This window comes from Astyanax mexicanus, chromosome 22, assembly GCF_023375975.1.
Source record: "Astyanax mexicanus isolate ESR-SI-001 chromosome 22, AstMex3_surface, whole genome shotgun sequence".
In the NCBI taxonomy this organism is placed as follows: Eukaryota; Metazoa; Chordata; class Actinopteri; order Characiformes; family Acestrorhamphidae; genus Astyanax; species Astyanax mexicanus.
This window is the reverse complement of record NC_064429.1, coordinates 2,561,393-2,586,545: the sequence shown is the minus strand read 5'-3', so window position 1 is coordinate 2,586,545 and position 25,153 is coordinate 2,561,393. Positions and strand designations below refer to the sequence as shown.

Genomic DNA, 25,153 nt, shown 5'->3' with positions numbered 1-25,153 from the left:
CCGCCCTTTTTTGCTGAAATAAGCTGGCACGCAATGAATCTTGGCATACTGTAGGCTGTGAAGGAAAAGAAGGGTGCATTCGTCAGCCGCATTCGAAGGAGTCTTTAAAATGGGACAGCCTAGTTGCACTGCTGTGACATAATTGGCCTTCAAATGAGTCCTTCGAAGGATGCAGCTCATGAATTGGGACACACTGGCTGTCTCTCCGTCATGGCGTCAGGTGTGTGCTGGAGAGCAAGGTGATTGTCGAGGACGTGTTACTTGCAATCGGGCAGCTAGGATGTGAAAATATTTACTCAGCTCCTCATGTGAACAAGGCTGTGGTGGTGTTTATGGAGACCAGCATAACCATTAACAAGAAAGCTACATGAAAAAATAATAGATTTGTAAGGGAGGAGGAGAAGGATACACCAGCTTTAGCACAGCATTCAGATTCTGTAGATCATTTATATGAAGAAATGGTGGGTGATGAAGTTAAGCCAGATTCAGAGGGAGAGAGTGTGATATCAGAGTTGTCAGAAATATCTACCAGTCTGTTTAGTCAAATAGTGATGCCAACCCAGGATAGCCAGCCTGAACTCCCCGCTGATGCTCTCAGGGAGGTAGTCGATGTGTATCCACTTGTGGATCTCATAAGGTTTCTACAAGATACTAAAGGTAAAAGGAATGTGTCTCTAAGCAGTTTTTTTCCTGACTCAGAGAAGCTCCTCAGATCAGTGCAGTGTGCATCGAAAAAAGATCCCTTTAAGGTTTCTTTCGGCCAAAAGACGGCTTAGATTGATGAAGTGTACAACAGCAGTTCGTAAAAACCTAACTGACTAGTCTAATGGGTAGGTTGTTTTCCTCTGCTTTTGGCTTTTCTTCCTCTCTTCTTGGTTTCTTTGCGCATAGGCTCTTTAAATATGAATGGAGCTCGAGATGTTTGTAAACGTGGAATGCTTGCTTGGATGTGCTGTTTTTGCAGGAAACGCATAGTCATCATGAAGTTTGCAAAGGCCGCATGTTAATATAACATACTTTGCTAGTATTTCCCAACACTCTTGACTGAAAGAGAAGGAAAAGAGAGAGGAGGGCGAACTCAGATGTTTGGGCAGGAGTTCGAGGCAGCTTCGCTGGAAGAGCCTGAAGCTGAAGCCCCAAAAGTTTGATCAGAAGATTGAGTATGGAAGATGATTGTAAGTAGGTCTGTAGCTGTGGTAGGCTTGGGATCTTTAGTTGGAGAATTTGGGATGTGTGATCAGGTAGTCCTTGGGAGAGCCGGAGGCTGCGTTAATTTGAGCTGGTGAATTAATGTGCATGATTGAGGGTAAAGTTACTTAAACTAGGATAGTGAGATCGCGCAGGGCTCTTGTTGACATCTCTGATGAACAGAGAATAGGTAGTGGTTGGAAGGGGTGAGGAGATCAGAGTAGCGTTTGAGGAGGAATTAAGGCAGAGAGGTAATTAAGGCGGAGAGGTAAAGTGAGAAGGGTAAGTACAATGCTGGCAAGATGATTACGGCAGTCTGGGGTTCTAGGGAAAGAAAGATAGGGAAGCCGGTTGTAAGGGGAAATAGGAAAAACGGGCCGACACGGACAAAGAGAAGTCCGGTGAAGCGTCCGGGAGCGGCGTGGGTGCCGGAGTGGCAGCGGAGAGAGAGAGAGAGAGTCGCCAGAGTCTAAAGGTGACCTTGCGGGAGCGGCCCGACCAGGCCAAGGAGCCAGGAGAGGATACGCCAGCCGCGGCAGTCGGGAATACACACCATACCAGGGAATGCAGCCGGGAGCAGTGGCGGTGGAGGAGCCAGGGTGGCAGAGAACGGCCAGAGGCAGGAGACATACAGGTGGAGGACCATCGCGGATCAGGAAAGGAGCGGGACGGTTGTGACGGTTATATAGGTTGGAGAGTGGGAGGAGTAAGGGTGTGGATCAAGTAATAAGCTACACCTTAGCAACCACTTGGAAAATGTTAGCAACTGCCTAGCAACCGCATAGCAACCACTTAGCAACCATGTGGAATATGTTAGCAACTGCCTAGCAACAGCTTAGCAACCACTTTAGAAAAGATAGCAACTGCCTAGCAACCGCATAGCAACCACATAGCAACCATGTGGAATACGTTAGCAACTGCCTAGCAACACCTTAGCAACCACCTGGAAAACGTTAGCAACTGCCTACCAACCGCTTATCAACCACTTTAGAAATGATCACCACTGCCTAGCAACCACTTAGCAACCATGTGGAATATGTTAGCAACAGCCTAGCAACAGCTTAGCAACCACTTTAGAAATGATAGCAACTGCCTAGCAACCAGTTAGCTACACCTTAGCAACCACTTAGAAAATGCAACTGCCTAGCAACCACCTAGCAACCACTTAGCAACCATGTGGAATACGTTAGCAACTGCCTAGCAACCAGTTAGCAACACCTTAGCAACCACCTGGAAAACACTTAGCAACTGCCTACCAACCGCTAAGCAACCACTTTAGAAATGATCACAACTGCCTAGCAACCACTTAGCAACCTAGCACGGTTCCGTCAAAGTTGGAATTTTCCATTAGACTTCTATTGAATGTGTCCAAACTTTTGATTTTTTTTTTCAAACGGCCCTGCAGGTCACAGTTTCTTATGTAGAAACATGAAAATCTACACACACACTCCACACCCCACACACTCCACACCACACCCCACACACACCCCACACCACACACAACACACACACTCCACACCACACATACCCCACACCACACACACCACACCACACACATTCCACACCACACATACCCCACACCACACACACACCACACCCCACACACTACATACCCCAAACCACACCACACACACTACACACCCCACACACACTCTACACACCACACACACACTCCACACCACACATACCCCCACCACACACACCCCACACAAACTCTACACACATCACTCCACACCACACACTACATACCCCAAACCACACCACACACACCCCACACCACACATACCCCACACCACACACACTCCACACCACACAAACTCCACAGCCCACACAACACACACTCTACACACCACACACACTCCACACACCACTCACAGTCCACACCCCACACTCCACACCACACACTACACCCCACACACCCCACACACTCCACTCTACACCACACCCCACACACACACCACACACTATACCCACCACACACTATACACACCACACACACAGCACACACACACTCCACACCACAACACACACACTCCACACCACACATACCCCACACCACACACACCACACCCCACACACTACATACCCCAAATTATTTATTTTATAAATTAACTAAAATAAAAAAACAGCAACTAATTCAAAGCATTAGTCTGTGTTTTTCAGTTGCTATAGGACTCTTATCTGACTGACAGCTGTTCTAAAGAACCAAATCTTTTTAAAATGGCTTCTGCTCACGTGACTGCGTGGACCCTTCTACTGATTTTAGGAAGGGTGTAGTAATGAGTCTGTTAGCAAAGTCATAGGACAACCTAACCAATCAGAATCAGGATTTTCACTCCGGGGGCGGGGCCATGACTGTCTTACACCTTCTCTGTGCTCAAATGAAGGGGTTACGCTAACATGCATTGATTAGTCGTAAAACGGAGCGCGCATGCTGGATTAATTAAATATTTAGCTAACTATCATGAAAATAAGACAGGTATTGTGTCATATTATATTAAAAAAGCCTTTTTAAAGGCTGCCTTTGAGCGTAAAACTAAGTAATGTGTACTTAATGTTTTGGCTGCTCTGGCATCCTGTAGGCATACAAATGACTGATCTTTGTTGAACGTCTGTTCTTGTAGGAAAATTAAGCATTGATTGTTTGGGGTATTGCATACTTTTGTGGTTTGTAGCTGTATTTTTGGGCTGATAATGTGTATGAAGTTCATATAACTCAGTCAAAACAGATAAAATGTAGTTATTGTAGTACATTCCACAGCCCACCCCACACACTCCACACCCCACACATTCCACACACCACACCACATCACACACACTCCACACCCCACGCACTCCACACACCACACACTCCACACCACACACACTCCACACCCCACGCACTCCACACCCCACACACTCCACACCCAATGCACTCCAGACCCTACACTCACTCGACACCCCACACTACACACCCTACACCTCACCCCACACCACACCCCACAAACACTCCACACCTCACACCACACCCCACACACTCCACACCCCACACACTGCACACCCCACACATTCCACACACCACACCACACACACTCCACACCCCACGCACTCCACACACCACACACTCCACACCCCACGCACTCCACACCCCACGCACTCCACACCACACACCCCACACACTCCACACCCTACACCACACACTCCACATCACACACTCCAAACCCAATGCACTCCAGACCCTACACTCACTCGACACCCCACACTACACACCCTACACCTCACTCCACACCACACCCCACAAATACTCCACACCTCACACCACACCCCACACACTCGACACCCCATGCCACACCCCACACACACTGCACACACACCCCACACACAATCCACACCCCACTCCATGCACACTCCACACCACACCCCACACACACGCCACACCCCATGCACCTTCACGAACTTTGCCTTTTCTAGTTTTTAATTGCAGTGCTTTCTCTCACTCCCGTCATTGGTCTCTCTCTCTCTCTCTCTCTCTCTCTTTCTGTATCTCTCTCTCTCGCTCTCTCCACATCTTAGCCAGTATGTTATTAACTAGCCAACGTTCATTTACAGTGATGTCTGCCGTTTATGACACATAATGTGAACTAATTCACGTTCAAGTTCTTTATCAAATAAAATGTTGCGTTCAGTTCAACGTGTTCAAAATGAGCGTGTTCATGCACAACACTGCCCCACAGTACACACACACCACACACTACACACACACACAACACCCCACAGTACACACACACTAAGAATACACACAACACCCCACGGCAGAACCCATACCACACACCCCACACTACACACACACACCACACACTGACCTCACAGTACACACACACCACACACACAAACACAACACCCCTCGTCAGAACCCATACCACAAACTTCCACACACCACACATTCACCCCACAGTACACACACCACAAACACACAACACCTCACACCAGAATCCTACCACACTCACCCCACACACCACACACTCACCCCACAGTACACACACCACACACACCAGAACCCATACCACAAACTCACACACACACACCCCACACTACACACACACTCCACACACCACACACTCACTCCACAGTACACACACACAGTACACACACACCCCACACTATACACACTCACCACACACTCACCCCACGGTACACACACACACAGCACCCAACGTCAGAACCCATACCACAAACTCACACACACTCGCTCCACAGTACACAGAACTGCTTAGCAAAACCTTAGTAACCACCACAGATACCATAGCAACACATTAGCAACCACCTAGCAACTGTTTAGCAACACCTTATCAACCACCTAGCAACCACCACAGATACCATAGCAACACATTAGTAACCACCTAGCACTACCTTAGCAAACACCTAGCAACTGCTTAGCAATACCTTAGCAACCATGTAACACCTTACTAACTACCTATCAACTGCTTAGCAACACCTTAGCAACCACCACAGACACCATAGAAACACCTTAGCAACCACCACACCACACACTACACACACACACCCCATACTACACACACACACACCACACACTCACCCCACAGTACACACACACCACACACACCACACGTCAGAACCCATACCACAAATTCACACACCACACACTCACCCCACAGTACACATAACTGCTTAGCAAAATCTTAGCAACCACCTAGCAACCACCACAGATACCATAGCAACACATTAGCAACCACCTAGCAACTGTTTAGCAACACCTTAGCAACCACCTAGCAACCACCACAGATACCACAGCAACACCTTAGCAACCACCTAGCAACACCTTAGCAAACACCTAGCAACTGCTTAGCAATACCTTAGCAACCACGTAACACCTAACTAACTACCTATCAACTGCTTAGCAACACCTTAGCAACCACCACAGACACCATAGAAACACCGAAGCAAATACCACAGACACCATTTAGCAACCACCTATCCACCACTTACAGTTTTTTACAGTCCGTAACATGCATTTGTCCAATCTGCAGTCATATTTTCAAAACTCTAAATACGCTTAACACAACAGCTGTGCTGCTATACTGTACATACAATTCATGTTGCTATAACACAATATACATTCAATTAACATGTTTTAAACATGCTTACATTTTATTAATAAACAACATTCCCTACTCAAAACAATTATGGATCTTATTTACAATTGCTTGAATACAGCATGCCAAAATTAATTATGTTCCAAACCTTAAATACAGTATATAACTACTGCTTCTGCAACAATAGCAGGTGTAAAGCTATTATAACTAATACACAATTTTGAATTTACAGATTATTATAATAAACAAGAGGCTATGATGAACCAACCACAGCTGGTTCTGGATCTTAGCATTAGATTTAACCAGGTGCTGTCAGTGACATAGACATATAAAAAAGAGATCTGTTTGGACTGAGTGTGGCCAATGTAGCAAATAGAAAGAGAGAAAAGAAAATATGTCTGGATGGAGGTAAAGTAATAGTTAGTTCAGCTAAAGGTTTAGTTAAACCAGGACAAGGGAGAGGAAGAGTTAGATAACGATAAAGGACAGGGACAAACATGTGAAAAGTATCTCCATTCATTACTCTGTATGTAGAAGTATAGATACTACAGTGCTGTTTCTGCAATGTCACTAGCTTTTATTATTTTGACAGTGGATGCACAGTAATTGACTCTGGAACAGAGAACATACTTTAGTGTTTTGAAAGAATTAGTTGATGTGGATCCAGGTTTTTGTGTTGTGACAACAAAATGTGCTTTTGTGCAGAAAATCAACTATTCAGTTCATTGTGTGAGGTAGGTGTGTTGCTATATTTAGAGATAAGAAAAAGTGTCTAAAGTACTGGAAAACGCTTCTAAGCAGCTGTAAAAAAACTGTAACAACACCTTAGCAACCACTGCTGATACCATAGCAAATCCTTAGCAACCACCTAGCAACCACTTAGCAACACCTCAGCAATCACCACAAACACCATAGCAACACCTTAGCAACCACCTACCAACTGCTTAGCAAACTTAGCAACTACCATATAGCAACCACTTAGCAACCACCACAGACAACATATAAACACTTTAGCAACCACCTAACACACCCCATACTGCACACTCCACACAGCCCACCCCACACACTTCACACCAAAAATACCACACCACCCACACTAACAACTGTCTGTGGAAACCTTAGCAACCAATTTAGATAGAAACTGCCTAGCAAACACTTAACAACAACTTAGCAACCACTTTTCAGTGTTTGTCACTCTTTTCCAAGCCAACTTAAAGTTTGTTCACAAACTTTCCTATTCTAGTTATTATTATTATTATTATTGTTATTATTATTATTGAAAATAATGTATAAGAACCCCAACCATTTAAACCCTGAACTAAACGTTGATTCAGGCAATATTAAATAATTATGTTGTTGTTTTTTTTCCAGTATAAACATTAAAAGATGTGATTCACAAAATGAACGTTTATTCAAAGTTCTTGCTCTCAGGATTGTGTGTTTATACAAACCCGCAATGCATACTGGGAGAGGCAGGTTTAGGAAAATATGGCGTCTCACTCACAGCTGTGCGGGTTTTATTATCTAGCTAGCTTACTGCTAATAAACCGAGCAGGGTAATTCGTGGTGTGATACTCGTATACGGGGCGTAGATCTCGGTTAAGAGAGAGACATAGCCTTGGCTGTGTTAGAGCTGTACCGTTATTTAAGTTACATTAGCTAGGTACTGTGTCACGCCCACCTCTCAGAAAACACTAGCAGCTGTAGCTGTAGCTGAACAGAGAGGCTAGTCGGTCTGCAGTGAGAGGAGAGGAGAGGAGAGCAGCTGAACTAGGGAAGGTTTTTTCCAGCTGCTGTAGCGAAACGGCCGTTGCTGACACCAGCAGTAAACTTCTGTGGCGTTTTGCTGACTGACAGTATAATGTAAGCCTACGGATAGAGCTAACACGTAGGCTGCTCTACTTTAATGTTTGTCAACTTCAGTATTTTTTCCGGGGAAGAGAGAGATGGGATCAGGGGCTGTGGATTCATCCCAGTGGTTGTCTGTAAAAGAAGAGACTATTTTTCTTCACGATGGACTGATTCGTGTGACGGACCTCGCCGAATTACCCAGCGAGATTGGTGCCTCAGAGCAGGGCGACGCAGAGCAGGAGGTAACCTAAACCTGCAGCCTTTGCTAGACTGACAAATCTGAATGACAGCTAGTCATCTAACTGTAACCACCTGCCTATAGCTACTGTGCCGGTGATAATGGTAAAAATAAGGCCGGTGTTTTGTCGATTTTGCCACCTTGTCAAAACGTGCTACCACAAAGGATATTTAAGTAAAGCTGCTTATATAAAGCAGCCCGTAGGACAGAGATTTCGACAGAGTGTAAGCACGTTATCAGACAATGCTGACAGCAGACGTATAGGAAGGATATGTGGTTAAAATCATGGATCATTGTAAATAAAAGATAATTTACGTGATAATAAATAGTTAAAAAAATACTTTAGATCTGAATCTCCATTAACACTTTTTTAACACTTAAACAACAGTGAGTTCCGATTGTATAACACACCATGGAAAAACAGAATTTCCATGAAAAAAAAAACAAAAACAAAAAAAATAGCGAATCAGCGCATGCGCAGAGCTGCTAGGTAGTTAATATTGTTAGGCATCACAAATCGACATATCACCTTGTTTGGATTGCAAGTGACGTGCTATAGGCATTTATATAAACGATATCTGTATATCTGAAACAATTTAGATATTTAAAGTTTTTTTAATGAACTAGTTAGCTTATATGGCTCCCACGGATAGCTAAGCTAAATATCTAGCTCTTTTATTGCCTGAATAAACTAATGTCACCGTCTGACTTAGCTGATTACACTAGCTGCAGCTAATGTTGTAGCCGGTGTAAAGCTGCCAAGCCCTTGACAGCTAGCTTAGCTTAGCTGAGGCTAGCTTGGGAGCTAGCTAGTTAGCTTAGCTAGGTTAGCCTGTCTATGTAACGTTAGCGTTAACTAATTTAGCTGTTCGTATAACGCTAAATGACTTGTAGTTTAGGCAATTCCTTACTTAAATAATTCATGACCTACGAGTCATTATCAGTCATCTGTTTCTAACCTGAGGTTAACGTTGAAGTGTAACCTAGCTAACTAGGTTGCAGGTGATTTTTAAGTTTTACTAGTAAAGTGTTTTGTGAAAATAGTGGGTGTTTGGGGCAACATACTTACCCTCAAATACTAATTGATAAACATTCAGTATTCCAGGATGTATTAAAACGAATGCACAGTGGCATTAGGGGTTATCTTTTATTGGTCAGTAATGTGTTCTAATGTGCTCTTTTTGTTAAGAAAGTGGTTGCATATGACTTTGCATTTATCCACACAAACTCAGCTCAGTGGTCGTGTAATATATCCCATACTATACACATACGTTTTTCTGTCTAATCTTGCTTTCAGCTATAACATTTTTATTTCTTAAATTGTCATTTTAATACTGAGTGGTTTATTTTTTTGTTCTGTAGTTGCATCCTCATATAGTGTAGTTTGAGCATGGCAGAGTCTGCAGTGATTTGGAACCTGAGCCTTCTAAGGACTATGGTAACCCAATCGGAGCTTGTTCATAGTGGGCTGAGAATAGAAGAAACCTGAAGTGGCAATTGGAAGGACACCAAGAATAAAAGAGAATGTAGTTTTAGTGTTTTTACATGTAAAAAACTTGCAGAATATAAAAAAACCGCAAGGCAATTATTGTATTAGTTCCCTAGCATATAATTCATGTGTATTTAATATAAGAAAGTAAAAAATTAAGTCACAGAAACTCTACCAAAGCCTTCCAATGAAGATTAACATGTGTATGTCAACAGTGGATATATGTACGCAAGATCAGCATGTGAATGTCCTATTGTTCTTGATATGGAATGACTTGGTCCTGGAGCTAATTCAATGCAAATAATATTGAATTAAATCACATTATTTTAAACAAAATATGTTTTTTATATAAAGAGCTATCTTACTAATAATAAGTAAAGTTGTTTTTAGTATTATTAATGCTAATACTAACACAACATTTGATTTGATGTTGCTAAACTAACCAAAGCGTTTAGCTTTTTCTAGAGAGCCCCACCCAACACTATTCACTACTCAACCTACTATTGAACAACATGCAATTAGCATAAACCGTATTGTTCATTTTTAGACTGTATATTTCAGTGACCTGTTTATTTATGCTATTACATGATCAATATACAATTCTTGTACATGTACATTCATGTAGCCTTTACATCAACTTTTTTCCTGTAGAGCCTGTCTTGAAGGTAGAAAACAAAGTAACTCGGTGTATGGGTATGGGTAGTGGTTACGGATATAAAACACATCTGGCCTTTATCCTGTTATTTCTGTTCTTAAATATGCTTGTTAAGGGATCATTCAGGGAGCTCTAGCACATTTGTGTGTAGAATCAATATGAAATCATGCAGCTGAAAGGCATAATGGAAGATACTTTGAGCCTGATGGACTCTTTGTAATCGATGGCAGAAATGTGATTCTCTTGTATAGTGCCATCAGTTTTTGCATATCTTATGCAATAAATATTGGAATAAATGTAGGTACAAGTGTTTTTTTTGTTGATGGCTGTGTGAGAAATGGAATCCAGCCTGTACAGAATATATGATGTTATTCCAAGTGGAGAAGACTTTTTTGAATTATTGTAACTAAACATGCAATGAGCTTGTAATGTATTGTAATGTACAAAAGTATTTTTTCAGTAAAACCAAAACAAACTGAAAGATTTTGCTAAATACCAAATATGGCGTGTTTTACATGCTTTTCAAAGAAAATGCATTTTTAAATGCTATTTTTAAAAATATATATATGCAACAGAGAACGACAAATGTGTTCAATCAATGCTGCGAGCCGAGCGTGGGCTGCCTGCCACAGCCATGTGGATTTCCCTCGTCCCTGTGGCCGTGCAGAATATTTTCTCTTATTAGCTACTGCAGACAAGGGAGGCTGAGAAACAGTATAATATCCATCATGCATATATTACTCAGAGAGACCTATTGCATTTCCCAAAGAACAAGAACAAGTTGATTTTAGCTGATGGACACCTTTAAATTCAAAGGAAAAACCATCAGGTCTGAGCAGAGTTCATCTGCTCAGTTATAAGAGCCTCTTTCCCGGCCCGGTAATCGCGCTTGTTACTCGGAAATCTGGCTATCGCATTTAGCTTAATCAGTGAATCAGCTAACCCGCTAAGCTAACAGTAGATTCAGCTGGTCAGGTATTTAAATCAAGTACAGGTGAAAAGGGCGGTGATCAAAAAAAGTCTGGTCTTGAGAGAAAAACGTGAGACGTTAAAACTCTACATATATACGGGGAAAATTGTCTAATTCTAAGAATCGATCTTGGGTTTATATGAATAGATGTCAAATCATTAAAATAAGGATCGATTTAATTCGAAAAATCTTTTTTTTAACACACCCCTAGTTGGGGGGAGGAGTGTGGGCCTGCTCCTGCAACTCCTGCAACTTCTAAAAATCATTCACTCCAACATGAGCAGAAACACTGGAAACTGAAAAGCATTGTTCTGTATAAACATTTTTTTCTTTCATTTTTTCTAAATTGGCCGAGTACCAAAAGTGCTTTCTGTAATTTTTTAGCCAAACATTTATTGTTGTCAAGTATTCTGTGCCCGACCCGACCCGGCCCGAGGAATGTGGTGGGAAATCTCGGCCCGAACCGACCCGATTTCATGCTAAATAGCTAAATGTATATAAACAAGCTAGTTAACTGGATGGCAGTACCTGATGTTGACGGGCAGCAGGGTTTCTGCACGGACCTCCCGTAGAGAGAGCAGAGACACCCCCAAAACGTCTTGCTCTTAGAAAAGCATCAGAAAATTTCTGCTCAGGTTTATACAGAAAAGATCTCTGAGCAAATGCTCCACGTTAGCCTAGTTCAGCTTCATCTTCATCTATAATCTTCACAAACAACAAGCTCTTTTCCTTAACCGTGACCGCTAGCTATGTACCTGAGCTCTTCAACCAACCAACCTTGTGACGTTACCAGTGCTGCATGGGCAAAATGGCAGCGCACTAGCCCAAACATAACAAACATAAATATATTATAATTTAGTGTGTAAACATTTTATATAAAGAATTCCCCCCCAAATAAATTCCATTATATTTAATTCCTTAGAAAACTTGTACAAAGCACAGGCATGGTTACTGCCAGAATTAAACCGTACTCAAATAGTAATATCTGTCTGACAATGTGAAGCAGATGAGTCATAAAAAAACAACACATGATGTCGCATTCTAATGAATTTGGAATACAGAGGTAGGGCTGTTAACGATAAAGCGTTAAGCATTTGATTAATTTGGAATCAGTAACCAACATCTGCCGTAATCTGCCCCGCCCCCACACTGCTGGTCGACCTGGTGTGCGGTGCAGGGGTGTGCGTGCATTTGAACTCCACACCTACGACTCATTCAGTCTGTAGGCCCTGCTGCCCACATGGTGCATGTGCTTGAAATTCAGAAATCCTTACAGTTTTACAGAATACTGTTGTGATTAATCTGATTAAATTGGCACCACTAGTTCAATTATGTAATAACTTTGACCATGGTTTCAAATTTTTTGATAGAAAGATTTAAAATGTTTTATCTCCTTATATCTTATATTTATCTCCTAGTTTTGAGATTGATGAACCAGAATCACCACCTTCAACTTGGAGTAATGGTGGTGGTGAAGGTGAGGAAGAAGACCCCTTGGCGTGGGGAAGTGAAGAGAGGCATGCTTTAAAGGAGGAAGGGACATAGTTGACCTGTTGTTGTTTATAAAGAGATATGCTCAGTGTTTAAGGTGATCTAATCTCTTGGCCTTTGACAGCGTTAGTTGATTTTACAATTGTGATAGACCAGCTAGTGACCTTTTATGCTGATTTTTTTCAAATATCCTAACAGCTTGCTGTTTATCCTTTCTTTTGGGTATGTTTGATTAGAGAGGTAATTTAAGACTTTATGTACTCTATCCTGTTCATTCCTGTCCTGTTACAGTCAGAGGAATTGTGAGTTTCCTTAAGCCTAAACTTAAAGTAATGCAAACAATATGTTATTTAAACATTTGTGTTTTAATAACTACACACCACAGTACCTGTACTTTTACTTTTAGTACTTGAGAATAATATTTTTTAATAAACTAACTTGCAGTACTTTGCAGTAAAATTTGCTTAATGAACTTCTACTTAAGTCATTTTTCATAGAGTACTTGTACTTTCAACTAGGTCTGGCTCTCTAGTTCTTTATATGTCTGCATAGTGCTTATTTCATTCAAATGTTGACGGATTGTTCAAGCTGACACTGATGCACTCTGAGCCTGCAGGACAACTTGAATTTCTTTGTAGCTTGATTGGGGATGCTTAACCACCATGCATACTTTCCTGCATTGCAACCTTTCATCAATTTTTTGTCTTTCAGGTAGGTAAAGGACCATCAAGAGCTCTGAAGATGGACTTGAAACCTTAAGATTGTTGATATTTGTCCACAGTTTTGGTTCTCAAGTCCTCAGACAGTTCTCTTCTCTTTCTGTTCTCCATACTCAGTGAGGCACACACAGGCACACAATGCAAAGAATTCAGAAGTCAACTTTTGTCCTTTTTCTCTGTTTCAGGAGTGATTTTTTTTATTGTTCACACCTTGTACTAGCTGCATTTGAGTTTAAATGAGCATCACATGCTTGATACAAAGTTATTTACCCTCAATTTGGAAGAGTTGGCAATAGTTTTGCGTGAAATTACATACGTGTTGGCCGTTTCTCTTGTTCTTGCGTTGTTCCAATACACTGAAAGAAAACAAACATGTATATAAGAAAACGTGTGATTGCAATAATCTTCTGGGAGAAATACTTACATTTGTGGAAAGGTTTCAGGGTTGCCAACACCTTTAGCATTACTGTACTTTAATGCTTTATTATATGCAATTATGTTAAATTCACCAGTAATAATGTATATAATATACATATAAATACATTTAGAAAGTACTTCAAACTGTTCTATCTGTGCAATATTGGTAAACACATTGGATTTGTTTTTAATAAACAGTAAACTTTTAAGTCTGTTAGCCTTTATAAGTAAGATTTCCATTGCAGTAATAGTAATGTAATATTTGGGAACTCATTTGTGTAAAAGAGTGCATTTCTGTCCTGCATGTATTTTAAACAGTGTTCCATTGTTATTACTTTTGTTCTCTAGGTTCTCTAGAATTGCACATTCATCAATTTAGAATTGTTTTGTATGCAAAAAGTGTGTGAAAAAAAATAGGTAAAACTTGAAACATTTTTAACTGGGAAACTAACTGAAATATGATTCTCATAATGACTCTAACATGTAAGTTTTCCTCCATGTGTAGATCCTGACCTTTGAGACCAAGAACCCAGTGGAATTAGCTGATCGCCTGCGTTCAGTCTGTGGAAACCAGAGCAACGCATATGCCCGCCTCCTGGAGTATCGGCTTAATGCTCTACGTGGTCTGTGGGGAGCGCAGAGGCAGCTGGCCTTGGAAGAGCAACAAGAGCGGGAAGGCACAACAGCAGCTGCTGGTGCTGGAGCTGGGGCTGATGATGAGGCGATAGCACTCCTGAAGCGGCAGGGCCTCCTACAGCAGCAACATCATCTCACCCACCACCACCACTCACCACTGCCCCCCAGTACAGACCAGGCCCCCTTTACGTCCCGTGTGGGACTATTGCTCGTTTTCCCCCTTCTACAGTCCCAGACTCGCCATGACCCGGCACTTAGTGGTGTCACTGCTGAAGTACTGCTGGCCTGTTTGCGTGACTGCCAACCGCTTAGCCTGGGAAAGGAGCCTGCTGATTGCCTCAATGGCTTGGAGGGGCTGCTGTGTACCTGGTTGGAGCAGGGAGGTGAACAGGGAGGAGGCGGTTTGGTGCAGGAGCGACTACTATTAACCCAGAGGCAAAGGGAGAATGCAGCTGCTGCACTTGTGGCACTGGCATGTGCCAGGTGTGTACAACATAGTTTATAGGACTGTCTTGTTATTAGAGTTATTAAAGATTTACCCAGGTATGGAATACTGACTTACAGGGATACAAACTAGTAGTGTAACTGATCATACATAATACATACAGTCCGGAGTAGTAGTAATATCCCGTTAATCTTGATGCTAAGTAACAGTAAAAATATAAAGGGCCCTATGTTAGCCATCTGTAGCGCACCAGTCAATTGAGCTTTGCTTAGCTTGATTTAGGGCGTGTCTTTGGTATCGTGAGGGCACAAAAAATACGGCTTGTCTGGCTTGAAGCGTAAAAAAGGCGTGTACTGATTCTCTTAATTAATCATGGGCAAAACATGAGTTATCAGTTATCATTTCCTTTAAGAGGCAGGTGTGCTCTGACTTTGGCATGTTGAGATCTAGGTGCTTTTGGGCGTCTTAGCAGAGGATACTGTCCTGTGCAGTCACGCTGTAAAGGTATACCAGCAGCTCATTTAAGGGAACAGCAATGTTGTTATTTTAGTCATTATTTCTGTTTATTGTGTAGTATTTTATATTTTTTATATTTGAAAAAGCACAATTTGCCCATCAGTCCTTTAGTACAACTTCTGTTGAAAGCAGCGGTAATATACACAGATCTATAAAGATATACAGTATGTTAGCATTCGTTTTTAGCATGTTAGCATTAATAAAATATATTAATTCCTTACTAGTTTTGTCCATTGCGCCTCTGTCTTTATTTTAAAACGTAACAATAATTATGGTCGGATCATTGTAGCTCAAACAGAAAAACAATAGTAAAACGTTATATTGTTATTTGATCAAGATTGAGGCAACATTTGTCAAAATTCGTCTTTCGTCTATCTTGGTCAAACAACAATGTAATATTTCAGTAAGAATTTTGGTTATAGTGTGTTTTATACAATTGCTTTGCTGTTTGAACTACACTTGATCTGAGAGTCAGTATCATTTTAAGTCATGATCCATTAAATATAAATCCAATTTTATTGAACAAACAAACAAACAAAAGTGCTAACAATATTTTTAATATTTTATTTTTATTTGAAAACTTAACGTATCCAAAAAACATAAAACCACGGCTGATCAAATCATGGCAGAATTCAATGTGCACCTCACCTCTCCTGTTTCCACCAGAACTGTCCATCTAGACAATAAATTATAGTCTAAAACCAGGTTTCATCTGAATAATTTGAAAATAGCAATTTCCAGGCCTGGATAAGTTTTGGAAAAATAAAAATAACCAGAAAGTTTTGGAAAAGTCATGAAAATTTGCTCTTCAAATCTTAGTGTTTTCGTTTGTCGAATAAGAAAAGCTATTTTGGTTAAAAAATAATAATGTTTGGGTGAATCCATCACGTCACTTCGCGTTAGCTAACCGGCTGCGCGGGTCCTCCTCTGGACTGGAGCTTCAGCTGCTGCACTGTAACTCTAATTAACTCAGAGAGAGAAACATGCTGATTTAATGCTGTCTGGCTTCATTCAGACTAATAAAAGGCTGAGACCTGAATTGCAGAATATACAGAAATGTGATATTTGTGCACAGGAGAAGCAGCATGGAGCTATCTAGCGTTAGCTAACTAAACACCGGGCTGCTGCTGCTGCTGCTTGGTGTGTCTGACAGGTTAAGTGTGTGTGAAACTCTTGTACTAATTTGTGTTTCTATATTAGTGTTAAGGCATTTTTTAGGCTATAATGAACATCTCTTTCTCTCTTTCTTTGGGAAGCAGGTTTACAAATCCCAGCCAACATTTCCCCTGACAGCCAGATATCTGTCAAATTACATTAATTAAAAACTGATTCAAAGTTTTAAACTAAAGATTCTATAGCATGTTCTTTGATGAAAGTATGTACCACTGTTTACATGTTAAACTTTAGAAATGCTTAGCAGTGCATGGAATCAGCTCAGAGTTAGTACAGGATTCTCTCAGGATTTCACACATTTTATTATTGAAGATTGTCAGCATAGCTTAAAGATTTTTTTTTTCATTTAAATACATTTTAAGTAAGATATAGGCCTACTATAGTCAGGTTTGACATGGATTTTTTTGTTTTATTCTATATGTTTGCACTGATATTTTAAAGATCATGGAAATTTGGACGGCCATGAAAATTTGCCAAAAAGTCATGGAAATTTATTGGTGAAAAAGTGTATGAACCCTGTACTTTACTCTTTAATGCACACTTCCTGTCAGACAATGATTAACGATTAGTGAATCCCCTGAGATGTACAGCACGTCCCTAGTCTCATACAGACATAACAGGAGGAAGACAGAAATCGGAGCTTTTTGTTGAGTGACAGATACAGTCTTTAGATGCTGTAGCTACACCACCCTTAAAAACACTGGTTGCAGACATGACAACAGGCAGAGCGGCAACCCGCCAACCTGTGCCTGCGATGGCTTTTAATGGAGCTCCACGCTTCTTCGGATTGGCCTTCCTTGGCGTAGTGTTCAGCAGCTGCCAAACGTCCAAATTGTCCGAATGTGGTTTTGGGCGCTGTCCATCGGCTGGTGCTGACAGATGCTGGGCCGGCCTCCCTGGACCACACTTGCATGAAACAGAATTACCTTATATTTTCTGGTATGTACATCAAGGTGATTTTAGAAAAAAGTTTAGGTGAACATAAGTATTGGAATAATAATAATAATTATACTTTATTTTTTGTTTATTTTTTGTACTATATTGTTTGGGTGACCCAGTGGTGACCCACTGACATCACCAGTTTGTGTGTAATTATTATCTGCTGCTCAGTTGGTTTAAGCTGTTTTCACTTGGCCAGTGGTACGCCGCTTTGCTTTCCGCTCTGCCTGTTGTCATGTTTGCAACCAGTGTTTTTAAGGAAGATGTAACTACGGCATCAGAAGACTGTATCTGTCACTCAACATCACAAAAAAGCTCTGATTTCTGTCTTCCTCCTGTTATCTTTGTATGAGACTAGGGATATGCTGTACAGCTCAGGGAATTCACTAATCGTTAATATTAGACGATCGTCCGTTTTTTTTTTGTTTGGTCTACAGTTTTTACCTGGTTGCATGAGTTCAGGTCACACCTTTTGTTTTTTGCTGCGCTACTGTTTGATACACAGTTAAAGTTGAACCAAGTTAAACTTTGCGTACAGCAAGCAGGCTTGGTGGAGGCATGGTTATGGGCATGGAAACACAACACTTTGCACAGGTAAGAAAAAAGATCTGTACCCACATGAAGCAGAGATGGAGGGCATGACAGAGATATGGTTGACTATTCAATTAATAGCTTCAGCACTACTTTACAGGGGAAAAAAAAATTAAATGTTTAAAAAGTAAATAGGAATGCTTAAGCTAAAGCTTTCTTATAGCAGAAAAAAAACAAGTGGGCATTCTCAGGGAACCATAGATTTAATTCCATAACAAGACATGTCCTTCAAGTTGATTGCAGTTATTGTGTTCTCTTGTGTTGTTAATTATATCAGGTTTAATTATTAAATAACTTAATTTCAGTTGATTGATATCTGATAATTCTTTCCATTGTATTGTCTTTATTATATTATTTCTTATAATAACACAAGCTGGTGTTCTTACTTGTACAGTGTAAGAGTGTAAACTCTTTTATTTCCTGTTTTTAGGGGATCTCTGAAGACCTTCATCCACACAGTTCACCTGCTACAAAAACAAACTGACCTTGAGCAGCTTCCTGTGGCAGATGTCCTTTATCGGTCAGGCTATATAAAGTATTTAAAAAAAAAAAAACATTTTTATTTTATTGTATTGAGTGGAGAACTCCAGTCCTACAGATGCAAAGTTTTCTGCATTTCCTTATTTAGGCACCTTTAACTTGCCTGTTAACTGCCAATGTTTAGTAGATGTGTTGGGGCAAGAAAATCAGCAAATCATAGCAGAGTCAAAATAGTGTTTTTTAACATAAAATACAGATTAACTGAGCTGAATGTAAAGAGGAGTAAAACCTTAAATCATTTGAATTCTAAGGAGATTAAATTTGTGCTTAAGACATCAAATATGTATAGATTATGTTATTGTTGTTTTCTTTTCTTTTATATTTCTTTTTCTCAGACTGCTTCTTCTTGAAGGGGGTCCAGGGTCTCCCTCCTGTTTACTAGGAGGAAAACACAGTGTCTCATGGGGCTTTGAGGACATGCTGCCTGCCCCCGACAGCAGTGCAGCAGGAGCAGAAAGTAAAGGTAATGCTAAGGGACATGCTAAGGACTGTTACTGCCTTTAATGTGAATGTGGTCTTGTAAAAGGAAGTACTTCTGTGTACGGTGACAGTGGAATCAAAAATATTCTAACCAGTGTAGGTTGAGGAGAATTAAAGGAAAAACTGACTGGCAGTGTATCAGCCATAATATACTATCAGTCAGAATTTTCCGAAGTAGCTAACAAGGTGCAGATAACAGTATCTATGTACGAGGCTTGTAATTCACAGGATGCTGCAGTTCCTTGTCCAATGGCTAGATGAAATTATGGAGCTTGAGCACAGCTGCAGATGCACATTGAAGCCAGTATTATGCTCTGCTCTGTGTATTGGCTCTACTGTTTTTTTTGTATCTGTATCTGGGTAAAATCCACATATTTGTGAAATTTGACAAACTAAAGCTCTTTGTGGAGGATGCAGAGCAGAGACTTTTAACACTTTCTCTCTCTCTCTTTCTCTCTCTCTCTCTCTCTTCCTATTCCTTACACAGAGACAGACCTGGGTCGCTGCTTAACTACAGATGGCTTATATCTGTACACAACTAACTCTTTTGGGAGAGGCTTAAGCAAGTTAGGGTCAGGACTTCATGGGACACTGAGGTAATATGAGAGAATTCTGATTCTGAAATCACCCAACTACTATAAGGTCCAATTACAGTATTTTTAAAACTTTATCTGTGATCCCTAGCAAGGCCACATTTGTTATATTTTATGCAACATATAGAATATGACAGCAACTCTCACGTTCACTTCTGTTTACCTGTTTCTGTACGTTAGTGTAAATACAGTGAAAATCAGAAATCAAAGTGCATTCTTTCTCCGGAACCAGATTTGAGTGGGTAAAACATGTCTGTCCATCAGTATTTCATTAGAAGTCTACAAAAAAGTCACTGCTGGTTGCTCTTCAGCAGTTAGCCACACTTTCCTACTGCTGATGATTTTATTCGGAGTAAGGCTATATTCAAGTCTGTTCACATTAGATAACGAGGCAGAAAGTCTTTTTCCTGCTGATAGTGGGGGTGGAGAAAGCAGGAGGGGTTATATGCTGTACTCTATTACTAGCTTACACTGTATTTAAACTTACAGGATAAAAAAAAACAGAACAGATTCATTAAAATTTTAGGTTGACCTCCGCAACTCTGTGCTTTATTCATATGTCAGACTTGACCACTCTGTCTTTTAGGGGTTTTGTGTACTGTCGAAATGAGGAGCTTGAGCCTGGTTGGGTAGTGTACAGCAGTGGCCGACTACTCCATCGCCCAGCCTCCTTTGACTCTAAACCTCATCAACTTTGCCAGGTCATTGACCCTTTCACCCTTAAAGTAAGCATTTAACACTCACACCCACACACAGACAACATTTCTTTAGAATTTTTTTTAATATGCACCTTAGAGAGTGTTTTCAAAACTTGGTGTTCATGTGGGCAGAACGTCAAAATGCAGTTTGCAGTTTTTAGAAATATCAGAATATGTGTGGGCGGGGGTTGTTTTAATTATCATGTTTTGTCCACACTTTTAGTGTAAACCTTCAGTTTGATTCAGCTCTTTTCATTATTTTCCTGTCTGTATAAAGGTGAATCAGATTGTGTCCATGCCTGTTCACCACTTTCCCATGGGCAGCAGTTTGACCACACTCCACCTGTGTTCTGATGGCACTTATCTCTACTGGGTGTGGTCGCCTGTCAGCCTAAATGAAAAGACCCAGAAAGGCCACTCTGTCTTCATGGATGTCTTCCAGTTAGCGGTAAGAACCTGGAATGGCATAATGTATTTGTAAATATAAACATATGTATATATATATATATATATATATATATATATATATACACACAGCGTTTCACCAAAGTGAGTACACCCCTTACATTTCTGCAGATATTTAAGTATATCTTTTCATGGGAAAACACTGACAAATTGACGCTTTGAAATAATGAAAAGTAATCTGTGTGCATCTTATATAACTTTAAAAATTATAAACTTTTTAATTTATTCTTCCCTCAAATCACTCAATATACTAATGTCTATATAATTAATGTCTAAGCCACCAGCAACAAAAGTGAGTACACCCCTAAGAGACTACACCCCTAAATGTCCAAGTTTAGCACTGCTTGTCATTTTCCCTTCAAAAAGTCATGTGACTCGTTAGTGTTACTAGGTCTTAGGTGTGCACAGGGAGCAGGTGTGTTTAATCTTTTGTAGTACAACTCTCACACTCTCTCATACTGGTCACTCAAAGTTTCAACATGGCACCTAATGGCAAAGAACTTTCTGAAGCTCTTAAAACACAAATTGTTGTGCTACATGAAGATGGCAAAGGGTGTGGCAGTCAGGTTAGAAGTACAAAGATAAGTGTGTCATGCTTACAGTCAAGCATGACGGTGGGAATGCCATGGTCTGGAGCTGCATGAGTACAGCAGGAGTTGTAGAGTTACATTTCATTGAGAGACACATGAACTCCAGTATGTACTGTGAAATACTGAAGCAGAGCATGATCCCCTCCCTCCTCCTAGGGCATTGTTTTCAGCATGATAATGACCACAAACACACCTCTAAGATGACCACTGCTTTATTGAAGAGTCTGAGGGTAAAGGTGATGGACTGGCCAAACTTGCCTAAACCCAATAGAACATCTTTGGGGCATCCTCAAGCGGAAGGTGTCGGAAAGCAAAGTCTCGAATATCCGCCAGATCTGTGATGTCATTATGGAGGAGTGGAAAAGCATTCCAATGGCAACCTGTGAAACTCTGGTAAACTCCATGCCCAGGAGAGTTAAGGCAGTTCTGGAAAATAATGGTGGCCACACAAAATATTCACACTTCAGGAACTTTCACTAAGGGGTGTACTCATTTTTGTTGCAGGTGGTTTAGACAATAATGGCTGTATATTATATATGTTTTATATATAAAAATATGTATATATATAATTTATTTATTTTTTATATAAACCCAACCCTATGTTTCTTTTACCTCTAGACTGAGGCTGGGCTATGTGTAGTCAGTCCTCTGCGGGAGCGGGTGATCTTATTACGGAAAGAGGGAGAGCCATCAAAGTGTCTGAATGAGCTGCTAATGAGCCGAATGTCGCGCTTTCGTGCTTCACACTCGGCCACACTAGCTGCTCTTACTGGTTCTGCCATCACCAACCCTGTAAAAGAGGAGCAGTCTGGTAAATCAACCTACACACACACACTCTATAAAAGTGTATATAAAAGTGTATAAAAGTATAAAAATGTCTAGTTTTGGTCTCTAGAATGAATGTCATGTAAGCTGTTTTTTGTGAAAAAATGTGCTCCGGTGATCCTGTAATAAGGCTGCTTTAGTCCGGTAGAGAAGTGGGTGGGGAAGAACAACCGGATTTTGGCTCTTGCTCATGAATATTCATACATGCAAACATATCTCCACTGATTGGCTACGGCACTGTGACACAGAGAGTCTAGCTGCCTCTGCTCTGTAGTCAACTTTGCAGCTCTAAGGGTGTATTCACACTAAGCACGGTTCGGTTTAATCGTGCTGGAGCACGGTTCTACCCCGTTCCCACACCCCCACTGGTGTTACACTGTTTACTGAATTCCCGCTTTTTCTCTGTTAATTCACTGTTTACTTTTGTTGAATTTTTCCTGGTGTCTAGTTCCAAAGTCTCTGTAAAATGCAAAAGCCATCGGAGATCTGATTTACACCTATAGTTACTTACACAAGATAGCTAACTAACTAGTGTAAACAGAACTATTCCATTTATTTCATGAGTAAATAATAAAACCCTGAGATACTGGGAATCCCTAAATACCCATTAATTAGCTAATTTACACTGTTTACTGGCTTGAATTTCAGGTACCTAATTTAAAAGACCATTGGGTCATAGCGAAATAATTATAAATGTTCTAAATATACACACCTACCTATTTCTTTTTAAACTTTATTTTTATTTTTGTTTTTGAGTAGAACAACAAAACAAACTGAGGCCATGGGGAGACAGCAGCAGGGGCACAGAATACCATACGTCTCTAGATACACCATTAGTTACACACCGGGCAGGGGAAGTGCATTGGGGGGAGAGAAAAGAGGAAATAAAGTAAAATACATCAATAATTAAATATTGCACACAGGCTGTTCATTCTTCATTTGTGGATAGATGGGATGCATATTTAGTCCACTTATACCAGTACCTCATTCCTTTTTCTTTCTGTAATCTTAAAGAAAATGTCATCATTTCCATTCGGTATAGGTAATTAACAGTCTCTATAAAGAGGTCCATGTTGGGGGGGCTTCTTTTCAGCCAGCACTTTGTAATTGCCTTTTTCCCAGCTGCCAAGAGTACCTTTAGCAAATAAGCAAAACATTTATTTACAGATTTCGGTTTAATACCAAGGTACAACACAAGGAGTCAAGTGCCAAATCTAAAATTTCTGAGATTGTCTTTCTTACCCCTTCCCAAAAAGGCTGAATGTAAGGGCACAGCCAAAATATATGGGCGTGGTCTGCTGGCCCCAACCCACACCCCCTCCAGCATTCACAAACAGATCTCATCTGTTTGGACTTTTGTTTAGGTGTGATAATAAAACGTATCTGATTCTTCCAGCAGAAGTCCCTCCAGACAAGGGAATTAGTAGAGCTGGACTGGGTCTTCCAAGCATTTATCCATGTCTCCTCTGTTAAGGGTACACCTAGTTCTTTCTCCCGTTGTTCTTTCTCCCGTTGTTTTATATATTCAGTTGAGTTATTATTTAGAGATCTTATGGCTGAATATAATCTTCCTATAAGGCTTTTATTACTTCCAGAGTCATATGCTGTTATAAATATTTGAATAAACAGTGAAGGTTCTTCTAAATTTGAAAGTTTTACTACTTTGTCAAAGTAGTGCCGCAGCTGTAAATACCTATAAAAGTCCTTTTTTTCCAGTCCAAAGACCTGACAAAGAGACTGAAAAGTATCCAGTTCCCAATTTTTTACGATTTTACACAGAGCAGTTATTCCAGAATGAGCCCAGTGTCTATATCTATGGTCCAGAGATCCTGGGACAAAGTCTGGGTCATAAGCTGGCCAGCTAAGTAATTTTGCTTCTCTCTGGAGTTGGAAGCCCCTAATTATCTCCATCCAAACAGTGAGTGAGAGTTTAATCCAGGGGCTTTTTAACCTTGCTATTTCACTATCTTTATAATTGCAGCCCAGTATAGATTGTAAGGGGGTGTCCTGTAAGGACAGCTCAATGTCCTTCCACCTTGCTTCATACGCTGGATTGCACCAGTACACAATAGGTCTTAATTGAGCTGATAAGTAGTCATTCCTAAGACAGGGTAAGCTCACACCACCTTTCTCTCTTGGAAGTTGTAGGGTTGAATATTTTACACGTGGCCTTTTGTTATTCCAAAGAAATCTAGACAGTTGCTTGTCCCATTCCCTAAACTGCCCGTGTGGGACCTCCACTGGAAGTGATGAGAACAAATATAACACTCTAGGTAGAATATTCATTTTAATTGTCTGCACTCTATTACTAAAATCCAAAGGCAACTGACTCCACCTTTTAATATCCTCATTAAGGTTCTTAGTTATACAGTTATAGTTAATCTTGTATAGTAAGGATAAATCTTTTGTTATATATATTCCCAGGTACTTGATGTATGGGGAGGACCACTTGAGGTTGTAGGTTTGAATGAGTTCTGGTGAAGGAGTGTAGTGAAATGCCAATGTCTGGGTTTTGTAAATGTTAAGAACATACCCAGAATGACTCCCATAC

The 25,153-nt window shown here is 40.7% G+C and overlaps 1 protein-coding gene across 5 annotated transcripts in view; it reads left to right on the top strand.

Annotated features, from left to right (window-relative positions):
* The first annotated feature begins 7,758 nt into the window (after positions 1 to 7,758).
* Positions 7,759 to 25,153, top strand: part of LOC103023131 (probable E3 ubiquitin-protein ligase HECTD4) — a 199,212-nt gene continuing 181,817 nt past the window's right edge. For all 5 annotated transcript variants that reach the window (XM_049470710.1, XM_049470707.1, XM_049470709.1 and 2 more), the window contains exons 1-8: positions 7,759 to 8,374; positions 14,617 to 15,230; positions 18,842 to 18,931; positions 19,287 to 19,414; positions 19,919 to 20,027; positions 20,611 to 20,749; positions 21,000 to 21,170; positions 22,396 to 22,588. In XM_049470710.1, the coding sequence (XP_049326667.1) occupies positions 8,228 to 8,374; positions 14,617 to 15,230; positions 18,842 to 18,931; positions 19,287 to 19,414; positions 19,919 to 20,027; positions 20,611 to 20,749; positions 21,000 to 21,170; positions 22,396 to 22,588 (1,591 nt within the window). In that variant the 5' untranslated portion in view covers positions 7,759 to 8,227. The remainder of the gene's footprint in view (positions 8,375 to 14,616; positions 15,231 to 18,841; positions 18,932 to 19,286; positions 19,415 to 19,918; positions 20,028 to 20,610; positions 20,750 to 20,999; positions 21,171 to 22,395; positions 22,589 to 25,153) is intronic.